This window comes from Pempheris klunzingeri, chromosome 7, assembly GCF_042242105.1.
Source record: "Pempheris klunzingeri isolate RE-2024b chromosome 7, fPemKlu1.hap1, whole genome shotgun sequence".
Taxonomy (NCBI): Eukaryota; Metazoa; Chordata; class Actinopteri; order Acropomatiformes; family Pempheridae; genus Pempheris; species Pempheris klunzingeri.
Window position 1 is genome coordinate 21,254,908 of NC_092018.1, and position 23,513 is coordinate 21,278,420.

Genomic DNA, 23,513 nt, shown 5'->3' on the forward strand with positions numbered 1-23,513 from the left:
TAGTGATACATTATAGTTATACATAGACATGTTAACATAGACTTGTATCATGCTATAGTTTGAGACAGTTGATCCATTTGTACAAAGATATACAGTATGTACCATTTATCTAACTTTTAACATGTTAGCAATATCTTTCATTTTCCATTTCCAGGACAAATGTCAGTTTCATGCTTTCCTGTTTAAGTGTTTAATTTTATTATTATTATTATTATTATTATTATTATTTCAATTTAAGCTCTTCCATATCATGTTTTTCATTTTCGCTTTCAGTTTTCAGACATCAATATAATGTGCAATTCTTTGTCAGATGTAACAATAAGTCAAACACTCAACTAGCTGCTCAATAAAAGAATAACGTGATTCACTGCTGTGGTCATGTTCCGACCAGAAATGTCACACGCTCTCTGGTTCCAAAGTCTCCAATGTGAGGATGTGATGCTTTTCTTTAACCAACCCTCTCATGCATGAATTATTACATATTGATTACAGATTTTTTTATCCAGTGATTTTAGAGTACCATAAGGGTACAAAAACATGCTGAGAAACAAATTTTTTTCTGTCTCCATCCCCTAAGGAGATATTTTTTTGTACACTACAGTGCACTCTGTGCGCATTCCTTAAAACAAAGAATTATATGGTAATTTGTTGAAATACTGTGCAAATCATGAAATAATATCCCAGTATACCTGTATAATCACACTACATTCTGCCTGTAGTATACCTCATTCTGCCTGGCAAAGGGTGCATTGCATTCTTTATTGCTGACTATTCACTCAAACAGACTCAATTTCTTTCAAATCACTTTGTCAATTCAGATCACTTTATAAACACACACACACACACCATCCCTTATCACCATGTAAATAGTCACTGAACACATACTCTCACCCAGTAAGAGGTTACAGAACTCTCATTCTGTAGTCACACCCTCTCACCCTGTAAACAGTCACTGAACATACTCTCAACCAAAGAGACAGGAGTAATGGACTGGTGGACCTCTACATTCATTTGGCTCTCTCCTAAGAAAGTGGGCAGATCTCCTCCAAACTCATTATCCATAGCTTTCCATCTATTTCTGACACTCTTTCCTTTTGCTTTCTTCCTCTGAGCTCTGGGCGGTGGTGAATTCTCAGCTTCCTCAGCCTCATCTTCCTCTTGACTCTCATCTTCTGCTTCACGTGCCTCACTTTCTTCTTCCTGACCCTCATATTCTTCCTCCTGTGCCTCATCTCCCTCATCGCTGTCACTGCTGGATCTGGCTACTTCTCTGCTTGCACCTTTCTGTTCTGGCGTCCAATCCTCATCACTGCCACTATCACCACACTCTTCCTCACTTGATTCAGGAAATTCCTCTATAACTATGTACTCCCGTCTCTTGAAGCTCTATAAAATATAAAGAAACAAAACATTTTCAATGCATAAAATATGCATTGAAAGTGCAAACATTCAGTGATGGCTAGCTAGAACATAGTGGAAATAGCAAATGCACATGGCATGTAGACATGGCCAGTGCATAACGGTCACTACAGTGTACACATGGAAAATTTGTATTTTCTCCAAATGTAAAATCAAAACTGAGATATTTCTTGGATATTATGTTACCTAAGATGCTCATTGATCTTATTTATTTATTTATTTATTTTACCTTCAATGGATTCTTTTTCTAGAAGGTAGACGCTGGGATAGCTAAGGTGCCTGGTCTCTTTTTGTCTCCATCAGCCATCTTGGGATCAGTGACCCCTGTGGCCCTCTCAAAGGATTTTCAATGGGGTTTCTTTGTATGAAATGGTGAAATAGCACCACCTGGTGTTGACTATGTGGAACAGTGCCCGAGATTTTATGCATTTGAAGAGATAAAGAACTTTTAATCAGCGGTACACTGTAGTGTCATCCATGCATGAAAGGGTTAATATTGGGGGGTATTAAAATATCAAAGAACTTGTTTCAGTTTCCTTTTTCTTGTAACATTTATTAATGTCATGGTAATCCTTTGAAGTGGAGTAAAATACTACTTAATGTATAATTTCTGTCTTCATTTCTGTTTTCTATTTAACGTGCGTGAAATCGGCCTACATTAAAAACCTTGCATTGGTCCTTTAACCCAGGAGGTGGGACGCGCGGTGACGTACAGGAAGCAGGTCCAACACGGTGGAGCAGATCTGTAACTGAGGCTGTCGGGAGTCCTCCGTGCTGGTGTTCCTGCGGCACACTCTCAGTCTTTGGTGTTCACCGCCAGTCTTTTCTCCGTCAGCTCTCCCAGCGCAGGTTTGTGTCGGTCAGCTTCACCTTTCATTCTCCCCCAGCCTTTGTGTGGCGGAAGGGCGTGTTTCCCCCCGCTGTGTGTGTGTGCTCCACAGTGTTACTATGCTCACACTCTTTTCCCCTTTAGCTCGCCCGAGGTAAGATTAAGAAACAGCTTTCCGCTCGTTGGGAAAATGATAAATTCAACTTCTCCAGCCAGTGTGTGTTCCTGACTGAAAGCATGCCAGCTAACGGCCGTGTGTGGACACGGGAGGGGGGGGGGGGGGGGGGGGTGGTACAGGGAGCACACTGTGCCCCCACAGCAGTCACAGCATGGCAGAGCACGCGAGCTTTACATCTTTCAGAAAGCAAAATACAAAATAACGCAAAAGTGGAAAGTTGAGTGACGTTAGCGGAGTTTTAAAGCATCCGGTAAGCTAACGTTGGCTGTTTGGCTTCAGTCTGGCCAGCTTGGGCACATGCTGCCCCCCCCCCAGCCACCCCCCCGTGTTCGAATCTGTTAGCTACATTGTTCGCTTCACTCATTCACGCCGCTCACAGTGACTGTAAGTGCTAGCATCGCCTGTAGGAGCCTACCCACGCCCTTCCTGCTCACTGGGTCTGACCAGATGTGCTCTCAGCGGTGCGAACAGCTTCCAGGCCACCGTCAGATCATTCAGTGAAGTAAAAGGGATGATGCCACACTGGAAATATTTCACTTCAAGTAAAAGTCCTGCATTCAAAACCTCACTCAAGTATTATCAGCAGAATGTACTTAAACTCCCCTTTACATCTGGATTAATGTCACTAATGCCAGCTCTGCATTGGACAGCTGTTGGGTAGTTTAATCTACAAAAATGCATCATGGTATATGGAGTCATCATATAACCCATAGATCAGGTATCTCTGATCAACTATATTAGGAAAATTGTCTGTTTTTATTGCAAGCATTTACCACATTTGGAGATAAATGGTTTTGTGTGTAACTAAAGCTGTCAGACAAATGTAGTGGGGTACAATATTTGCCTTTGAGTGCAATGCAGTGGAGTTGCATAAAATGGAAATATTAAATAAATAAGCAGGTGTACAGGTAGCTCCAGTTTGTTCTTAAGTGTACTTCATATGAGTATTTAAAATTATTAGTTATTTTTCACCACTGCTGTCTTTAAGTTAGAGGAAGTTTCAACATTAACAGCTAATGGCTGCTCGTCGGCTGTAGAGTCATTAAGGGAGCACACTCTCGCCAAGAAAAGAAATGTATGGATAAAATAGAAACAGTCATGGTAAGTCCACGTTTTGATTGAAGACAAAACGGTGAGATACTAAGCAACATGTTGACCCATTCAATCAAAAGTGAGTCAAAGTCTAGTGTGCTGTCATGACAGGTTATAACAATATTCTAATTATTGATAATATTGAAACACTGTGTATCTCACAGAGGTGAGCAGCTCCGAGGTCAGTTTTACACCAGTGATATGTATATGCACTTATTTCCACCACAGTGTTAGAGTGAAACCTGAAGCCGTGCTGCAGTCTGAGACAGTGGCGGGATGGAGGACAAGGTCAGGTGCTTCCTTGAGAGGTTTGTGGAGGAGTTCCCAGCTGCTCTGGATGAAGGAAGTCCGCTGCCCGTCAGCTCTCTGAGCTGCAAAGTCTCCCTTGAGGAGCTGCATGGAGAGAGCCTGGAGCTGGGCCTGAGGCTGCTGGCTGCCAGGTATGACTGGGAAGCAGAGGTGCACACGATGTATTAATATCACTAAAAATTAGTTAAAAAAACAACAAAACATGTCACACATATCACAACATTAACCTTCATATTGCTTTTCTCATTATGGGTTTCACAACTTAGTTATGATCACATCATGCTCAATGAAAATAGAATTAGTTTATCGAGGTAGGAAGAGTTTTCCATATGAGGGTTATTATCAAATTCATGCACTATTTCACGGTGAGATCTGACTGCAGACATGCTGCATGTATATGTGGATTTACAGCAGCCAGTTACTTTGCTAAAAAGCCTTTAAGAACATTTTGTATCATCATGATGCAGACCGAAGAAAAGAAGAAACCCATAGAATTATAATAGTTTTAAGACTTCCTTCCAATATGTTCCAGTTTCTATCTATGACAACTTGCATGGATACATGAATATCCTGCAAACACTTAACGTACACCATGTGATAAATAGGAAGTAAACAAGTCCCATTTTATCGTGCTTGTGCACTGTCTGGTGCTATAAAACAGGCAACAGAATTAGTAGTAAATGATGAAATTGTTGGATTATATGTTTAAGGTTTTGCTGGTAAAAGAGGGGGTAGGCTTCTCTTTTTCTCACGGTGGTTTGTTAATTCTTCAACTGTAAACTGAGTTTTAAAATCCATCAGTGAGAGAGCTGACAACAGTGGTCACCACTGTTCTCCAGAAGTGACACTGTTCCCTTTGTCAAATATTGTGTGAGCACTGTTACTCTTTCTGAAACTGTCCTGTCATGTCTGAATAAAGTAGGAACAAACATCAACATAACGGTCACCTGTGCCTGAATGGCAGAAAGCCATCATTCTAACAGACAGATAAAGCCAGAATTCCATGTCTGAAAAGGGCTTTTAATTATAGAAAAAATCAAAACACAACAGTGTCCACATGTGATAAACGTATAATTCTAGATAGAAAAATGGCTGCACAATTGGTTTTGTTTGGTTTCACTTCATAGGATTTACAGTATCATGTATGTAATAGATTGCAGTAGTGTCAGTGTAGTTAATGCACTCTCCGCCCATGTTGTGTGTTTGTGTGTGCCTGTGCATGTGCGGCTGCATTCCTCACATTCCTGACAGCTCTGCTCTTGCCCCGCTCACTCAGTTTCCATGGTTGACTGTGCTTTTATGACTTCACATTGCAGGGGTGGACAGAATACACATTTTATAACACTGTATAGAAGTGGAACTGGAATGTGCCAAAGCTGTAAAGGACTTGAGCTGTAACACATCAACAGAACTCTCCGTTATTACTAACTGAGACAATCATTTCCATTTCATGTCTTAAGATGATGATGGAGAGGAATACCTAGAATATCATACAACTATGTATTATTATGTGAATGTAGAATATGTACAGTGTTGAAGTACTGACCTCAACACGGCTCACTACCCAGAAAGTGGGTAGTAGTGGTTATGTCATTTTAAATGTAATATCTTAAGGATTGTTTTCTCTAACTGTTGGACAGACAGAATGAGCAACCACGAGATGTGCATTTCTTTACTCTCCAGTGATAAATTAAAAAATCACGGGAGGATCATTTGATAATGCAACTAATCTTCAGTTGCAGCCCTTATTCAGACAGAGACACTAGGGATGTCCTATCAGTTTTTTTAGGAAGTCACAATGCTGACATGGAATATGCAACATTGTGTGCGTCAAAGTGACGTAAATGCTTCTTGCATCACATCACGTGATATTTGGCATCTAGTGCACAAGAGTCAGCAGTGAGTCAGAAAATAAGGATATCGGAGAACAGAATTGTTATTTTGTCTTAATCACGGCATCAGTGATGGATCTTCATTAATAACCATTATGAGTGAAAGAGACCTGGTAATCCCAGTGAATCCCCCTAATCAATAATCTCATCAATTTCATCATTTGTTAGAGGAAGTGGACAATTCTACCATATATTATATGATGCCAGACAGCACGCAAGCAAAGAAAAGCAAGATGTTTTGCTTCATTCCTGCAGTCTGCAGAGATGAAACTTGAAAATATGAAGAGGGAGTGCTGAGCTGATTGCTGTGCAATTTGTTTTTTGTCTCTTTCACAATTCACAGTGGGGGAAAAAATGTTGTTTAAACATAAGTGGCCTGGGCACTTATTCACATATGAGACAGACATTTAAACTTGCCATGAGATTTAAATAACAAGGTGCATCAAGTCATCTGAAGTCATTAGTCTCCCTTCGAAGTTGTTTCCTTTCAGTGAAGAGCTATGGATGAACCTTCAACCTCAACTAAAGATCTTGTTGGAACATACAAGATTTAAGAAATGTGTGAGGCCTCAGTCTCTGAAGAATAATTGGCTTGTGTGCCTCCTCAACTGTGCATGACAGTATGTCCTGTCAGGAACACTTCATATCCTGTCTTTAGAAACACCATTGTTCTTCCCACTTCCTGTTTCTTAAGCCCAGCCTGTTTTTCCAACAGAAACATAGTCCTGTAAAGGAAAAGTAGTGGCACAGTTTATCTCACAGTTAGACGTGCATTTACTAGCTCCATTCATTAAATGAGCGTTGACCATGGTCCAGTTATATTTGACCTATTTCTGCTTGCTTGTGTGTTTCTGTACTTAGGTGGATCAGTCACCTCTGGCAGTACAGTTGTGAATCAGTTGGGAAAGTCTGTCAACATCTGAAAATGATTAATTTCTCTCAACAAAGTCAATATGTTTTTCTGCTGACTGTTGATTCAGGGGTGCTCCTGCAGGCCTCGGTACCCTCCTGTGTCAGGCAGCGCTGTCCCAGCTACTGCAAGATGACCTTTCACCTTTCCACTGCTCGCAGGAAGCTGAGGCCAACCAGGAAGAGGAACAGCAAGTAGTCTGTAAGTATTTCACTTGTACTTTTGTGCTCATTTTGGAGGCTATAGTTTGTGGCGCTGTTAAATTATGATGTGTTATACTGAGGGGTGTCTCTAATATTTAGTTTACCCTCATACGTAAATCCGAGGTTTGTAGCTGTGACAAAACATCAGCAGTGAGTCGCCCCAGCCATTTGGGGGCAGTGCAACAAGCTGTGAACAAAACATTGCGTTACAATACCATTACTATTTAGTGTGCCAGAAAAGGAATTTGTATGTCCCATTACATGCATGGCAAATGCAATATGCCAAAAATACCAGGATGTCCTACTACATCTGGTTGCCTTTAGCTGTATGTAATCCAGCAATCTTTTTTTTATGCAGTGAAATTGTTTGGAGTAAACCCACCATCCACCAGATAAATTCTGAGCTCCATCAGAGCTGTCTAAAGCATTTTATTTGAGGAGATAAAAGTTAAATTCTGTTTCCCTTGGGAATTTCCTCTGTCCTGTCAAGTTTATATCCACAGCTTTTAGTTATATATGTATGTCCCACAATATTTGCTGCAGTGACATTGCTGTGGCCATGGAAATGTTTAAAGACTGGAGAGGCTGCTTTTAGTCATTTTTAAGTAAATCGTCAAAGAAAACTCCACACTGCAGTACATAGTGCACATTTGGAATATTGATCAAAACAAGGCAAATGGAGTTTTGTATCTCCAAGGCAACCATTGTTTCTACAATATTGAAATTTTGCACAAGGAACTGCAACAGATGTATGAGGTCAAAGTTCAAGGGGAAAATAACAAGGAAGTATGTCCCGTTTATCTGCATACTGCCAACACGGTAAGGGAGCTGCAGCTCTGCTACTAGTGCATTTCTACGGTAAAAAAAACATAGTACAGACTCAATTTGACATCATAGTTACAATGAATGAATAGTACATTCATTCTGTTTGGTAGTGCAGTAGTGTACAGTGGGCTTATGAGATCTTTTTCACTGAAAAGTGCTGCCTGTTGCAGCTAGTAATCAGGGTGATGAGGGTGGGATCTGTTTCATCCTCTATCTTCTGTCATGTATTGTAAGAACCAAAAGACTGTGAATGATCTCTAGTTTATTTTATCTTTCCATCAGTACTTCACTCTGAGGCAGTCCAGCGTCTCTTCCTCAACAAGCTGATAGATGTGGCGATGGCATGGCATAAGAACTTGCCTAAACTCCCCCCCTCCCCCTCCCGGTTCCTCCACTGCTCCGTGCATGCCATCAAGAACACAAGAAGGAAGATGGAGGACAAACATTTGGCCCTGACTGAGTTCAACCAGCTCTTTGGAATCCAGGTACAAGCCTTTTACTACAACACCAACACTAGATTAATAAAATGTATCAGAGACTTTTTCAATGTCTTTCTTTCTCCCTCTATACCATGGACCAGGATGGAGAGGAGCGTTCCTACTTCGCTGTGTTTGATGGCCATGGAGGTGTGGACGCTGCAACGTACGCTGCCACTCACCTCCATGTGGCTCTGAGTAAACAGGAGACACTGCAGAGTGATGCAGCCACCGCCTTCAAAACTGCCTTCAAACGCACAGATGACATGTTCAAGGGCAAAGCCAAGAGAGAGGTACTGAAGCAGCACTGCTGTAACACTTGGAACACACAGTAGCAGTTGGCATACTCATGCTCTGTCACACCCACTGGTGTAAGTGTGCGCTGGTATAATTACAGATGTTTTCAGTGGTGAATTATAGCCAATTAATGAATCTACCAGTCAAAAAAGTAAAATTAACTTTTAATTATGCATTATAACCTTAAAATATTTACTATTAATATTTACCATCTCAAATCACCACTTGAGGGACAAATGAAGTTTTTTAAAATGGACTTGCACTTTTAGATCTAACTTATTACATTTGCTTTTCTAATTGTTTTTAATTGCCTGCCTCATATTCCATCTAATAAATCAAAACCAGTCCACAAAGCTGAAATGCCAGCTGCTATGTGATGCTTTTCAGAAATCCTACCACTGGACTCTAATTGGGTGTGTCTGTCCGTCTGTGTGTGTGTGTGTGTGTGTGTGTGTGTGTGTGTGTGTGTGTGTGTGTGTGTGTGTTGTCAGCGTCTGCGGAGTGGCACTACAGGTGTGGCAGTGCTGATCCAGGGTCTGGAGCTGACTGTGGCCTGGCTGGGAGACTCTCAGACAATACTGGTCAGAAATGGAGAAGCTGTAACACTCATGGACCCCCATAAACCAGACAGAGAGGTATGGGTACGACACACAGGCCCACGCACAATCAAAATAATGAATTACTGATTAATCCTTCTTCTATAGATTTCACTTCTGCCCCTCTAGCTTCCATGGGAGCAGTAAAATGCTAAATCAGTTATTTCAGAGTAAATCAAGTGCACTGAGTTATCCCACAGCTGCTACACATTTTAACACATAGAACTAAATGTTCCATGTGTGTACAACAGACCTCTAATCACACCATTGGGTCATTTTTCCCTTTAGTTTGGTGAGCCCTGACCTTTGGTTTAGCACCACCCAGAGATGACCTGGCACCACGCTAGGCTCAAATTAACTTGTGTTGAATTAAGTGTACTGCTCTTAGGTTGGCAAAGCCTTTTAATTTATTATTAAGACTTCATGGTGTTTTGTGAACACCACCCAGTCGTCAAAATTGACCTGGTTAAACATTTGCAAATGTGTTCTGTATGCTATCACTTACCACTGTAATGACAGCTGTAACCTCCATGGGACTCTACATTTATAGCCCTGTTAACTGACAGAAGCAAGCATGTAAGATGATGATGATTTAACAAAAAAAAAAAAAGAGTAAAAACTTGAATGGACTACATGCTAGACTGCTGTGGATACAGGTCTTGATTTGGTGTTGTCAAGGTCTTCTGTCTTGACTAAAACACTGGGGGTCACATAGGCCACGTGGAGGTAAAATTCTCTTAACACTGAAGGTGGTTACAATAACTCTTTTGTCCCCCATTGTCCAGGATGAGAAACAGAGAATTGAGGATCTTGGTGGCTGTATCACCTTCATGGGATGCTGGCGTGTTAATGGAACGTATGCTGTATCTAGAGCTATAGGTAAGTCACACTCACACCTACCTTTGCCTCATGTCTTTGGACTGTGGGAGGATGCCGGAGTACCCAGAGAGAACCACAGAAAGGCTTCGTGTTCAAGCTGCAAACTGCAACTGCACCACCAACCACACCACCATGCTTCCCTAGTCTCAACCAACAAAACCATTTGTGTGGCATCCCTGTTTGTATTTTGGGCTTAATATAGTAAATTCCCACATAGTGGCCTTTATTTATTTCATCAACAGAGACAACCAGACCTTTTGGAAACAGGTTTGCATTCTTTTTGTAAATATATATTTATCGGATTGTAGCAAGCCTTATGACAACATCTTTATGAGTACATTTTATTTACAAAGAAAAGAAAGCTCCCCTTTTTAAGGAACACCTGAAATCCCTGTGTTTTCTTCAATGATAAAAAAGTAGGCCTTTAGAATAGATTAGATCAAATGTTTGTTTAGAGACCTGTGAGTTAAATGCAAATGCCAAGGCAAAAAGAATATATACAGTTTATGCATGTATGTTATTTGCACCACTTCCTGAGTTCAGTCGAGGAATTTTAGTTCAGTTTAATTAAATCAGCAAGTTTTTCCTCTGTCAGCTACAGAATTAACAGTCATACCATCAAACTGCAGCGAGGCTTCTTTCCTCAGGCTGTATGGCTCCTTTGCTTATCCTCTATACTCCACCATAGAAATAGTTTTTTATATGTACCATAATAGGATTACAACATTTTGTTGTGCAACCCTGTGTTGTAGAATGACAAACAAATGTACTTTGAACCTTGTATATTATAACGCTTATATGAAATTGCCATAGCCACCCAAGGCTAGAATCTGACGGATCTACAGCTCTACTGCGACACTTTTTAGCAAAGCGTCAAACTAAGCTTCCCCCACCTTCTGTGCATTCAGTTCATCACTAAACAATCTAAAATGTGGGGGCAAGCACATGTTGCTGAGCTTTGCTGATGCAGGAGGAAACCAAAGTAACTCCTGGTAATGTTACAAGAAGGATGATTTATTTACATCAATTTTAACTGTTTAATGAATTAATTTATTTTAGTGGATGACAGATTCAAACATGCCAGGCGTGAATGTTTTTTTTCAGCGAGCTCTGATGTCCCATTTTGTCCATTCTATTTTCCCAAAATTGACAGAGCACACAAGGAGCACACAGCCACAGTATCTGAATGTGTCATCGTCACCTTATATACTATAACTTGCAATTCATCACTCGACATAAATGCTGACACTAATATATCTTTGAAAAGCTAAAACCAGCCGATAATATCATGCCATCTCTTCTTCAGGTTCTTGGCTGTAAGACTAGTAGAATATCCTGTCAGAAGTATTTATCTCCATCCTAACCAACCAGCTCATGTGTTGATTTGATAAAGGGACCTGTAGCTGCTAACTACACATTCCACATCACACCTCCAGGTGACTTTGACCAGAAGCCCTATGTGTCTGGAGATGCTGACTGCTCGACAACCCAGTTGTTGGGGGATGAGGACTATGTGCTGCTGGCGTGTGACGGTTTCTTTGATACGGTCAAACCTTCAGAGGTTCCACATCTGGTCCTGGATGCTCTCCAACAGCCTGGTGATGCTCTGCTGGAACAGTCTGAGGATGCGGTTGGACTAAGGGTCGTTCAACAGTTAGTAGATCACGCTAAGGCTGCTGGCTCTAGTGATAACATCACAGTTATGCTGGTGTTTCTTCGTCCGCCAAAGCAACTGGCGGCTCAAGGCTCCACAACAGGAACTGCACAAGCTACTCAGGACTCCACTTCCCAAGATGCTCCACAGCAGTGAAGGAGGAAGTCTGCTGCCCAGACACCACTGTGCCAAGCTACTGCCTGACTCAGCATTTCCCAGCGTGTTTTTGTCGCCAGGTGCTCTCAGACATCCTGCACATCATTTGATGGTAATAACACACATGAACACTGCAGTGTGTAGTCACACCATGTCACTGCTTTGGAGGAAAAGCGTCGATTCCCAGGGGAAAAGTGAGCTGGGGGCCCTACAGAGTCCCCAAACATGTTCCTCCAACCCAGAAACCAACCAGAATTTCTACACTGGAATACTTCCTTCCCCCAGGTTTGCTGTGTGTCAACTGGCTAGTGATCAATTGAGTAAAACATTCAGTTGTTCAAGGATATGCACCAAGAGACATCATATCACCGTTTCATGTGTGAGGGCTTGTGTGTGACTTTGTAAAAACATGCTGTCTTTGTTTTAACCTCAGTATTAATTGTCTCATGCGATGTTGACTCATTTTCGTTTTGGTTGGAACAAAACTTTCTGTGCAAAATATTCTTTATTTATCATATCACTCATATCTCCTATAAAGAAAGAAGTATCATAAGCATTGCAAGCATTTAAACAGTTTCTGTTAAATTCCATTTGACTATGATGGAAAAGTATCTTTTAACTGAAACAGATGTTTGACTATGGAACAAAAGTCTGAGAGTCTTTTTGGAAAGCAAAGAAAAGTTATAATGATTATATTTATTAAGCAACCTAACACCTAACTGTGAGATATAATAACCACTGAATACCATCATAGCAAATTATTTAAAATTTAAAAAACACAGAATTCTTGGCTTTTATAACTCTTTGAAATTTACAGTAGTCAATTTAAAACAGTGTTATTGCAAAAACTATGTATTTTTTTTTATACCAGTTTCACAATTAGAAAGTTCAGGCATGATTGCTAATCCTTGGTAGCACTTATTGTTTATCTTTAATCTATTTTTATCTTTACAACACTTGATATAACCATTTGGAAAATCCTGCAGGTACTGTTTTTATGTCTGTTCTTCCATGGATGTATTAGAGGAACTGGATACCCGACTGACTCAGACTCACGATGTTGCAACGAAAAACCCACTGCGGCAGTGGTTTCTCTATTGACCACCGCTGTAAACGAGGTGTCTGTAAAACTGGTTCCAGGGCACCGTTTTTAAACAGGGCTAACTGATGTGTTAAACAAATGTAGTAGCAGTGTAAACTTCCTCAAATGATTGGGCAAAAGGCCCATTCAGACCACATGAATACAGACGGTTGAAAAAGTGAAAGTTCAGTGGTATTTAAATTTCAGTGTTAAGTATTTGGATGTGATTGAATTTCACAAAGAGGTTAATTTTCTTATAAGATAAATGTTTAATAAGAGCTTTTCTTTGCTTCCATAGTTACTGTGCCAGAGAGAAATTCTTGCCTCCTCCTGACCTCTATACTGTTATGACAAGTCTGTTACCTTTTTTGGTCTTGATGCTTTGTAATAGCATTTTTGCCAAGCTTTTGTTCTCATGCATCACATATCATCCATATGTTCTCTATACATCATCAGTATTAAATGCACTTGTACTATTAAATGTGTCGAACCTCATGGATGATAAAAAAATGTCAGTGTTTCAGGTTCTGCAGTGGGACTGGATTCCCAGTGATCTCATTCATTTGCTTCATTCACATGATTTCGCTCAAGTAACTTTCACTGTGCCTTTACCAGTCATGACCCTGCTGTGGATAGTTTTAGTGTTCTATGAGGGTAGAAATCGAATTTTTATAGAACCAATTATCACCTTCAGCCTCCAAGAATTTCATATAAATCACTCTGTGATGCTGAGCAGTATAACCATTAAAAGTATTTTACACTGTGCATTAAGTCAGTAAGGCTTGCTACTGGCCCTGAGTTGTATTTTGACATAATTATATTGTAGTGAAAGCTGTTAAGATGTTTGAATCCCTGGAATACATTATTTACTATTTCTGAGCTTTGTCCAAGAGTAACAGAATGACAACAGTGTAGTCAGTATTCTTGGTGGGAAGTGGTAGTGTGCTAAAACTAACTACATAAGCTTGGCATGGGACATGTTGCTTGATTTATTGAATCTTGAATTTAGATTTTTTTTCTTTTAGATATCTTTAGAAGTTTTTAAGATTTCAGCAGTAATGATGTTGTGACACTGTAATACTGCTGACAAAAGTGTTCCGTTTTATATAATATTTTGTATCAACAACTGAATTTAAAGCGCTGAGCATAGAAAACAGAAAAATAGACCTAAATCGAGAAGAGGCAGTGAATTTGACTTCTGTTTGCATAGATGAAGGTTATTGATTACATCTGCCTAATAAACATAAAACTAACTTACACAGTCTGGAAGGTTTTCCTCTGAATTGCATTTTGTACAAATAAAGTTCACATTTGGAAAACAATATCATGACTTGTAAAGTGTTGAGTTTCCTGAAATAAAGCTCCTGGCTGGGTGCATGAATTTCAGTGTGATGTTTTTGGAGGAGGAACATTTTCTGAAGGGTTGTAGAAAACAGTGCTGCACAGTCTACGTTACAGTACGGGGAGTGAAAGCATTGTTTTCTACAGAACACATTACACCAATAGCTGCAACACAAGTTCTCAATGATACATTTGTGTTCCCTTGCCTGCGTTAGGGAAACCAGGGCCCCACTCTGAAGCCAGTCTGGGGAGGGTACCTCACCTGTGAGCATCTGATGGCCGGCCTCAGCTCTAAGGAACAACGTTCCTGTGGGCCCACCATCCGCAGGGAGTTTCACTGGGGTCAGGTACATTGTAAGCCAGGCAACATGTCCTGGATGTGTGGATCCCCAGCATCACAGACTGGCTCAGGGGATGTGGAATGTTTTTCTTGCAGGGAAGGAACCAGAGCTGGTGCAGGAGATTGAGGGGCACCAACTAGACATGGTTACCTCTATGCACAGTGCTGGTTCTGGAACCAGTCGCACTAATGTCTGAATGGGAGATAACCCCTGCAAACAGCTTCCAACATCTTGGAATCCAACTATCACATGTTTGGGTGTCCACATACTTTTGGCCATGCACATGTAGACTGCAGACTACATTACACTGACTGTTGAGGTTTGTGTTGCTTAACACATATGAGGTGAAACAAAACAGAGCACAGACAGTCCTATCAGTTCCATTTTTATTTTTGGTATTACAAAGTACACGTATTTTAAAAAGTACGCTATCTACAGATCATTCATTTAAAAAATATGTACAGATCATTTATCTAAAAAGTATATACAGACTATTTACTTGACATACACATGAAAATAAGTTAAGCTGAGAGGACAGAAACAGAAGACTGGCCATTGAGGACCTTTTGATCACTTCTACCTACGTATTGTAATGAACAACTCCTTCTATTCTAACAGCAGTGTTTGACTTCACTATGCCATCTTCACTGCAGTTGTCATGTGGATTCTTGTTGAGCTCGAGGTATTTGACTGGACGGCAGCCGTCGTCACGCTCGCAGCTTCACTCTTCCTGTCCCTAAATCAACATATGACACTGTCAGTAAAAAGCAATGGAGATGTGAAACATACACAGTAATATTTCATACTGGAGACCCTTGATCTTACTTGCTTTTCTTCAGAATGAGCTTTCCGAGTGGTGAAAGTGGATTCACACATTTTTGCTTATTTGCTGTTGTGATACTGCGAGAGAGAAGAGAGAGGCGTGTTAGAGAGAAGCTGGACAATGCAGAAGAATGACATGTCAACAAACTCAGCTCATTTACTCACATGATCTCCCTACGTGGACAGAAGATACTTGGTGGATGTATGACCTGTGCCTGGATGACCTGTAGGCTGATCCGGCCAACATAACCGTTTAAACATTTGCAACTGCTGGGTCCGCTGGCTCGTTGCCCTGTGGGAAGAAAAGACTCAGCTTTATTACTTGCTCATCATGTTTGAAGTCAGTCAGTAACTAGAAACTTCAGGCCTAAAAATTAACTTAGACAGACTGCAGTCCATTGAAAATGATAACACATCAATGGCGTTCTATCCAATAACTCAAAAAATTCACATGCTGCCTAGAATATCTGATAATAATCATTAGGCAATAATAACCATAGATGCTAATTTACCTCCAGCCATCTGTTCTGTTCCCTTTTTTTAAAAAAGTTTTTGTGGGCTGACAGATCAAAACAATTGACTTAAAGGTGCTAAAACACCCTATAAAGCTGAGAGGATCTGCAGTCAGGTGATAATTCTCGTCACTTCCAGCGAACCCTTTAACTTTACAAATTCTAATTTGATACATTCTTAACATGAAAATATTGATTAGTGCAGAACTGAAGATCTAACTGTAATGTCAGTCAAACATTTTCAGCTGAAATACATTATCAAGCCCTCTTTGACAAGGACAAGATCATCACAGAACACTAAACTTTTCACAGTACCTTGTGCATAGAAGACAAGCAGACAGGTGAGAAAGGCAGTGGCAGCTGAATTCATAGTTGTGTCTGTAGACAGGTTCTGGCTCACACTCCTCCTTGTCTTTCTTCAGTCTGGACTTGTGATGGTCTACAGCCTAGGAGATTGTTCTCTTTTATACACTGGAAACAGCCACTCAGGGGTGCTGTGCTGCATGTCACAATGGTTTCACTTTCCAGTGTGCCTTTCATTTTCTCTGCCCCTTCCTTTTTCCTCCAGTAAGCCTGTTTCCCAGAATCACAGGCACTTCTTATACAGAGACTTTGGCTCATAGAATCATTTTAGCCCACAGAATGACCTCTCTGTAATATTGCATGCATTTGGTCTTTGGAGGGAATTAATTCAATAAATGATACTAATTCAATCATTATACGTGCCCACAATGAAACTCTTCTTGCCATATTCAAGCTGTTGCTCCTGTAGATAATAAATAAATAATAGATTCCAATCCAATGTAACATGATTTTACTTGTAACTCAACGTTCAAGACAGCAACTATGGTGAAATGATAAGATATGAACTGTAATGGACATGGACATTCAGACAGATACTGCATGAGGTGACTTTGAGTCCAGGCTAAATGAACACAGTTGTTTCAGTTTCACATTCTGTGAAATGCCTTGCCTGAGTAGGTCCTCTTTTCCGTGGTTCAAGTATAATTCTCCTATTAGATGTGACTTAGGGGTCGCTCTGTGGGGTGAGCCCAGAGAAGTGGACATGTTGGTAGCCACCAAGATCAGATGATACAGCAGAACCTTATGACCCTAACCATGTCAGTTGATATTGTGCTTTAGTGGCGCATATTCCCAAAGTTACAATTAATAACATGACCAAAAACACACACATCAGTGAATCAGGAAGACTTAGGGCCCCATAGAGATGTTGAAGTCCCAGCGCAGTTGATATCCCAGCCTTGATAAACATAGTTATGGTGTGTGTGACTGTCTCTACTATCCAACTGTGATGAGGGTGTAGAAGAAAATTGTTTTATTTGTATTCTATCTTGATATTGTCTGTCTTGTAAGCCTGTCTGTCTGTATATATGGAGACAAGTGTTGAGACAGAACAACACGAAACTCAACATTTGTCATTATAACAGCAACTTCAGTAGCACTGAGGTGTAAATCGTCTTGTTGCCTTGAGAAACAGATGTATGTTTGCCAACTAGCGATGTGTCGGTCGCGAACGATCCGGTTCTTAGAGCCAGCTCCTGATTGGGAGCCAATATGTTTGTTTTTCTCGTCTTTCCTCTGTTAAAGCTGCACGTGATTGGTCAAGATGTGTGGTGGTGTCTGTGTGTCCACACTGAGCAGTGGGGGGGGGGGGGGGGGGGGGGGGGCTCAGTGAGCACACAAACTGGAGTGAGGGGGAGAGATGAGAGCGTGAGGACAGGTGAGAAACATGAGCGACAGAAAACGTAGTAAAATTTGGACACATTTTAATATAATTGATAGTTCAAGGACAGAGTGCAGACTTTGCAAAATTAAAATTTCATATCAGGCAGGCTCCACAAACAACCTGCACAGGCATGTGCGCACTGTTCACCCATCAATTTAGGTAGAGGAGGAAAGACAAGCAAGGGAACCTTAATGAAGGTGCCAGTGTGTCTACTGCTCCTACAATGTCTACAGCATCATCCAGGACAACACCACAGCCACCAAGACCTACAGCCCAGAGCTCTATGACCCCAGTAAAACTAAATAATTTAAAATTAATAAAGCAATATAAATAATACATACTCTATATAATGTGTTTTTTACGTTAGTAATTCATTTTACACATAATTTGGCAATAAATGTATTGAAGCAACAAAAAAATCTGAGGAGCCACTTGGGAGCCGAAAGAGCCGGCTCTTTTTAGGGAGCCGAGCCAAAAGAACCGGCTCTCTAAAAAGAGCCGAAATTCCCATCACTATTGCCAACTCACCTTTGTTCAGCTCAGGCAAACATGCTCTTATGATGCAGAGTTGCAGGCAGGTGCAGGTTTTTACTGACGTGTGTGTCGCTCTGCATGCTTGCATGAAGTGCACCATCATAGCTATCGATTTTGATTTCTCCTGAAGGGGGGGGTAAAGATTCTTTTCAATTTGGAACCTGAGTCAAGGGTGAGCCCTTGTTTATTGTTTTTATGTTTCTGTTCCTTGATTGCCACTCAAGTGACAAATCCACAAACTGAGCAATGTCTATGTTTCCAGACATTAGCTGCTGTAAGCAACTGGTCATACCAGATCGTGTAAGGCTGTAGCTGCTAAATGTCTGAGTGTATTGACTTGGCGAGGGCTCATTTTTATTACTTATCAACTTATTAATATTTTCTTTCAATGTTACATTACCTCAGTCTTTCTTTTTGCAGGACATGCAATAGTACTTGTTACTTTCATTGTAACGTGAAAGAGTCCTTTCACAGGAAGCACTGGCCTTTTGAAACAAATGTGCATCTGGTTTGTCATTCCAAAAGTATGTGCTGTCCAAATAATACTTTAAAGACAGAAATGCATATTTTTGTAACATAATATGGTCTTGTACCTCTGGAAGCATGTTCAAAATCAAATTTGACTTCTGTCCTGCAGTGTCAGCAAGTTCCCTTTTTTACATTTTCCATATACTTCCACAAGACTTCAGAAGAAGTGGGATGTGAAATTGAAACAAACCAGCGGAGGGAAAACCCCCGTCCTGATGTCTCCCTCCCCCTGTAAAGACACAGGAGATAACCATAATTATTTGTCAGTAACAAGGAAAAGTCGAAGCCAGACGGGCAGATCAAAACACACACTTATCCAAGAGCCAAGCATCATAGACAGTCTGACAGGGAATGAGGGGAAATGGGTTGGTATATACACTACTTAAACTTCTGCAGTGACTCCAAATGCATCAAGCTGAATGTTAAGAATATGTTACACTTACTCACAAGTCATTTTACTATTCGATGGATTGATGCACTCAAGAATGAAATAATCATATACAGTGGTGTGAAAAAGTATTTGCCCCCTTACAGATTTCTTCTGTTTTTGCTTTATTGCCACACTTACATGTTTCAAATCATCAAACAAATTTTGATATCACACAAAGATAACCTGAGTAAATACAAAAAGCAGTTTTTAAATGATGATTTCATTTATTAAGGGAAAAAAGCTATCCAAACCAACCTGGCCCTATGTGAAAAAGTAATTGCCCCCCCTTGTTAAATCATGAATTAACTGTGATTAACCACATGTTTGAAAGCTGAGTTCAATTTCACTTGCCACACCCAGGCCTGATTACTGCCAGAGCTGTAGAATCAAGAAATCACTTAAATAGACAACATGAAGTAGGCTGAAAGATCTCAAAATGCAACACATCATGCCCCGATCTAGAACAATTCAAGAACAGACAAGAAACAAAGTCATTGACATCTATCAGTCTGGAAAGGGTTACAAAGCCATTTCTAAGGGTTTGGGACTCCAGCGAACAACAGTGAGAGCCATTATCCACGAATGGAGATAACATGGAGCAGTGGTGAACCTTCCCAGGACTACCGGCCTACCAAAATGACTCCAAGAGTGCATCAACGTCTCATCCAGGAGGTCACAAAAGAACCCCAAACAACATCTAAAGCACTGCAGGCCTCACTTGCCTCAGTTAAGGTCAGTGTTCATGATTCAACAATAAGAAAGAGACTGGGCAAAAATGGCCTCCATGGGAGAGTTCCAAGGAGAAAACCACTGCTGACCAAAAAGAACACAAAGGCACATCTCACACTTGCCAAAAAACATCTTGATGATCCCCTACACTTTTGGGAAAATATTCTGTGGACTGACGGGACAAAAGTGGAACTTTTTGGAAGGTGTGCGTCCTGTTACATCTGGCGTAAAACTAACACAGCATTTCGGAGAAAGAACATCACACCGACAGTCAAACATGGTGGTGGTAGTGTGATGGTCTGGGGCTGCTTTGCTGCTTCAGGACCTGGTCACTTGCCGTAATTGATGGAACCATGAATTCTGCTCTCTACCAGAAAATCCTGAAGGAGAATGTCTGGCCATCAGTGCGTGACCTTAAGCTCAAGTGCACTTGGGTTATGCAGCAGGACAATGACCCGAAGCACACCAGCAAGTCCACCTCCGAATAGCTCAAAAAAAACAAAATGAAGGTTTTGGAGTGACCTAGTCCAAGTCCGGACTTAAATCCAATTGAGATGCTGTGGCATGACCTTAAACAGGCCGTTCATGCTCGAAAACCCTCCAATGTGGCTGAATTAAGACAATTCTGCAAAGAAGAGTGGGCCAAAATTCCCCCACAGCCATGTGAAAGACTCATTGCCAGTTACTGCAAATGCTTGATTGCAGTTGTTGCTGCCCAGGGTGGCACAACCAGTTATTAGGTTTAGGGGGCAATTACTTTTTCACATAGGGCCAGGTTGGTTTGGATAGTTGTTTTCCCTTAACGAATAAAATCATCATTTAAAAACTGCTTTTTGTATATTTCAGGTTATCTTTGTGTGATATTAAAATTTGTTTGATGATCTGAAACATGTAAGTGTGACAAAAAAGCAAAAACAGAAGAAATCTGTAAGGGAGCAAATACTTTTTCACACCACTGTATATTGTCACTAACTTCATGTAATACAGTGGCTTCAAATGAATTATTGGAGCAAAAAACAGGTTATCATGGAATGACAAGACTATGTTTTGTTGTGGGCATAATGATATGATTGAATGAATTCCCTCCAAAGACCATGCATGCAATATTACAGAGAGGTCATTCTGTGGGCTAAAATGATTCTATGAGCCAAAGTCTCTGTATAAGAAGTGCCTGTGATTCTGGGAAACAGGCTTACTGGAGGAAAAAGGAAGGGGCAGAGAAAATGAAAGGCACACTGGAAAGTGAAACCATTGTGACATGCAGCACAGCACCCCTGAGTGGCTGTTTCCAGTGTATAAAAGAGAACAATCTCCTAGGCTGTAGACCATCACAAGTCCAGACTGAAGAAAGACAAGGAGGAGTGTGAGCCAGAACCTGTCTACAGACACAACTATGAATTCAGCTGCCACTGCCTTTCTCACCTGTCTGCTTGTCTTCTATGCACAAGGTACTGTGAAAAGTTTAGTGTTCTGTGATGAGCTTGTCCTTGTCAAAGAGGGCTTTATAATGTATTTCAGCTGAAAATGTCTGACTGACATTACAGTTAGATCTTCAGTTCTGCACTAATCAATATTTTCATGTTAAGAATGTATCAAATTAGAATTTGTAAAGTTAAAGGGTTCGCTGGAAGTGACGAGAATTATCACCTGACTGCAGATCCTCTCAGCTTTATAGGGTGTTTTAGCACCTTTAAGTCAATTGTTTTGATCTGTCAGCCCACAAAAACTTTTTTAAAAAAAAGGGAACAGAACAGATGGCTGGAGGTAAATTAGCATCTATGGTTATTATTGCCTAATGATTATTATCAGATATTCTAGAATGGCAGCATGTGATTTTTTTGAGTTATTGGATAGAACGCCATTGATGTGTTATCATTTTCAATGGACTGCAGTCTGTCTAAGTTAATTTTTAGGCCTGAAGTTTCTAGTTACTGACTGACTACAAAGATGATGAGCGCGTAATAAAGCTGAGTCTTTTCTTCCCACAGGGCAACGAGCCAGCGGACCCAGCAGTTGCAAATGTTTAAACGGTTATGTTGGCCGGATCAGCCTACAGGTCATCCAGGCACAGGTCATACATCCACCAAGTATCTTCTGTCCACATACGGAGATCATGTGAGTAAATGAGCTGAGTTTGTTGACATGTCATTTTTCTGCATTGTCCAGCTTCTCTCTAACACGCCTCTCTCTTCTCTCTCGCAGTATCACAACAGCAAATACTAAAAAATGTGTGAATCCACTTTCACCACTCGGAAAGCTCATTCTGAAGAAAAGCAAGTAAGATCAAGGGTCTCCAGTATGAAATATTACTGTGTATGTTTCACATCTCCATTGCTTTTTACTGACAGTGTCATATGTTGATTTAGGGACAGGAAGAGTGAAGCTGCGAGCGTGACGACGGCTGCTGTCCAGTCAAATACCTCGAGCTCAACAAGAATCCACATGACAACTGCAGTGAAGATGGCATAGTGAAGTCAAACACTGCTGTTAGAATAGAAGGAGTTGTTCATTACAATACGTAGGTAGTGATCAAGTGATCAAAAGGTCCTCAATGGCCAGTCTTCTGTTTCTGTCCTCTCAGCTTAACTTATCTTCATGTGTATGTCAAGTAAATAGTCTGTATATACTTTTTAGATAAATGATCTGTACATATTTTTTAAATGAATGATCTGTAGATAGCCTACTTTTTAAAATACGTGTGTAAAATAAAAACACTCCTGATTGGACTGTCTGCGCTCCGTGTTTTGTTTCATCAATGCAAACTGAACTTGTGCTCATCCTCACCACTCATTGTAATGTAGTCTGCAGTTCATATGTTTCACACTGTGCATGGCCAAAAGTATGTTGAACACCCAAAAATTGGCTGGTAACAAGGTAACAGCAGTAGGACCCGAGTGCAGCCAATGCAGGCTCATTAGCAGGCTCCAATGATTTAATGACACAAATAGAGGTACAAAGGCTTATGGAATAGTGAGGTTGGTAAGGGTCAAAACCAGAAAAGCACAGACAGATCCTAAAGGAGCAAGCTGTCAGTCCAAAAAGATACTGCAGAGGTTCAAAATGGACACGTTTCAGCTTTCAAAATGACAGATTTGCAAATGCCCAGAGGCTAGAAAGTAAAGGCATGGGGCATGGGGCAACTTCAGCAATCAGTTGAAATGTTTTGTGAATGAGCACCACAAGATGGCCCTGTAGGCGTGGAAGTGTGTTTTTATCTCTTGAGTTGTAGCTTGTGGACATTAGTGAACTGTCAGCTTGTCAGGGAAAAGGAGCAAAACACCAACAAAGTGAGATTCCCTGACATGAAATGAGTGATTCTGCCCGTACAGGAATCTCTTCCTCTGATATTCTGGTGAATGTGTGGTGTTTGCTCATGTTTGTGCGATGGTGCTATTTGATATGTAATGATAATAATTTGACACAGAAAATAGGTCAGTTGAAATGACATAAACAGTTTGACCCTTTTATTTGAATTTCGCTATTCCAGAGTCAACAACCCATTCACAAGGTACATGATCCATTAGGCGTGTTTGTTCTGAGCTGTTAACGCACCAGTAAGCCCAGACATTTATTTATTTAGCTTCTCAGGGCCTGAACATGGAATTTTGTGATTCCACTGTAGTGCCACTGAGTTCCTTGCTGGCATTAGATTATGGTGTCAGGCTTCCTGTAGGTGGTAAAGTTGAAAGAGACCAGTCATTTTCTACAAATGTTGTTTACCTGAGGCAAACAA

At 40.7% G+C, this 23,513-nt stretch overlaps 1 protein-coding gene and 1 long non-coding RNA gene across 2 annotated transcripts; both read left to right on the forward strand.

Moving 5' to 3' along the window:
• The first annotated feature begins 3,743 nt into the window (after nucleotides 1-3,743).
• Nucleotides 3,744-12,108, forward strand: ppm1f (protein phosphatase, Mg2+/Mn2+ dependent, 1F). The gene is made up of 7 exons (XM_070834172.1): nucleotides 3,744-3,958; nucleotides 6,700-6,830; nucleotides 7,940-8,142; nucleotides 8,238-8,426; nucleotides 8,922-9,065; nucleotides 9,812-9,905; nucleotides 11,342-12,108. The coding sequence occupies exons 1-7, from the start codon at nucleotides 3,795-3,797 to the stop codon at nucleotides 11,713-11,715; spliced, it is 1,299 nt and encodes a 432-aa protein (XP_070690273.1). The 5' UTR covers nucleotides 3,744-3,794; the 3' UTR covers nucleotides 11,716-12,108.
• Nucleotides 12,109-21,117: 9,009 nt separating this feature from the next.
• Nucleotides 21,118-22,470, forward strand: LOC139204460 (uncharacterized). The gene is made up of 4 exons (XR_011584426.1): nucleotides 21,118-21,228; nucleotides 21,769-21,895; nucleotides 21,983-22,057; nucleotides 22,147-22,470. It is a non-coding gene; the product is annotated as an uncharacterized lncRNA (long non-coding RNA).
• Nucleotides 22,471-23,513: the final 1,043 nt, after the last annotated feature.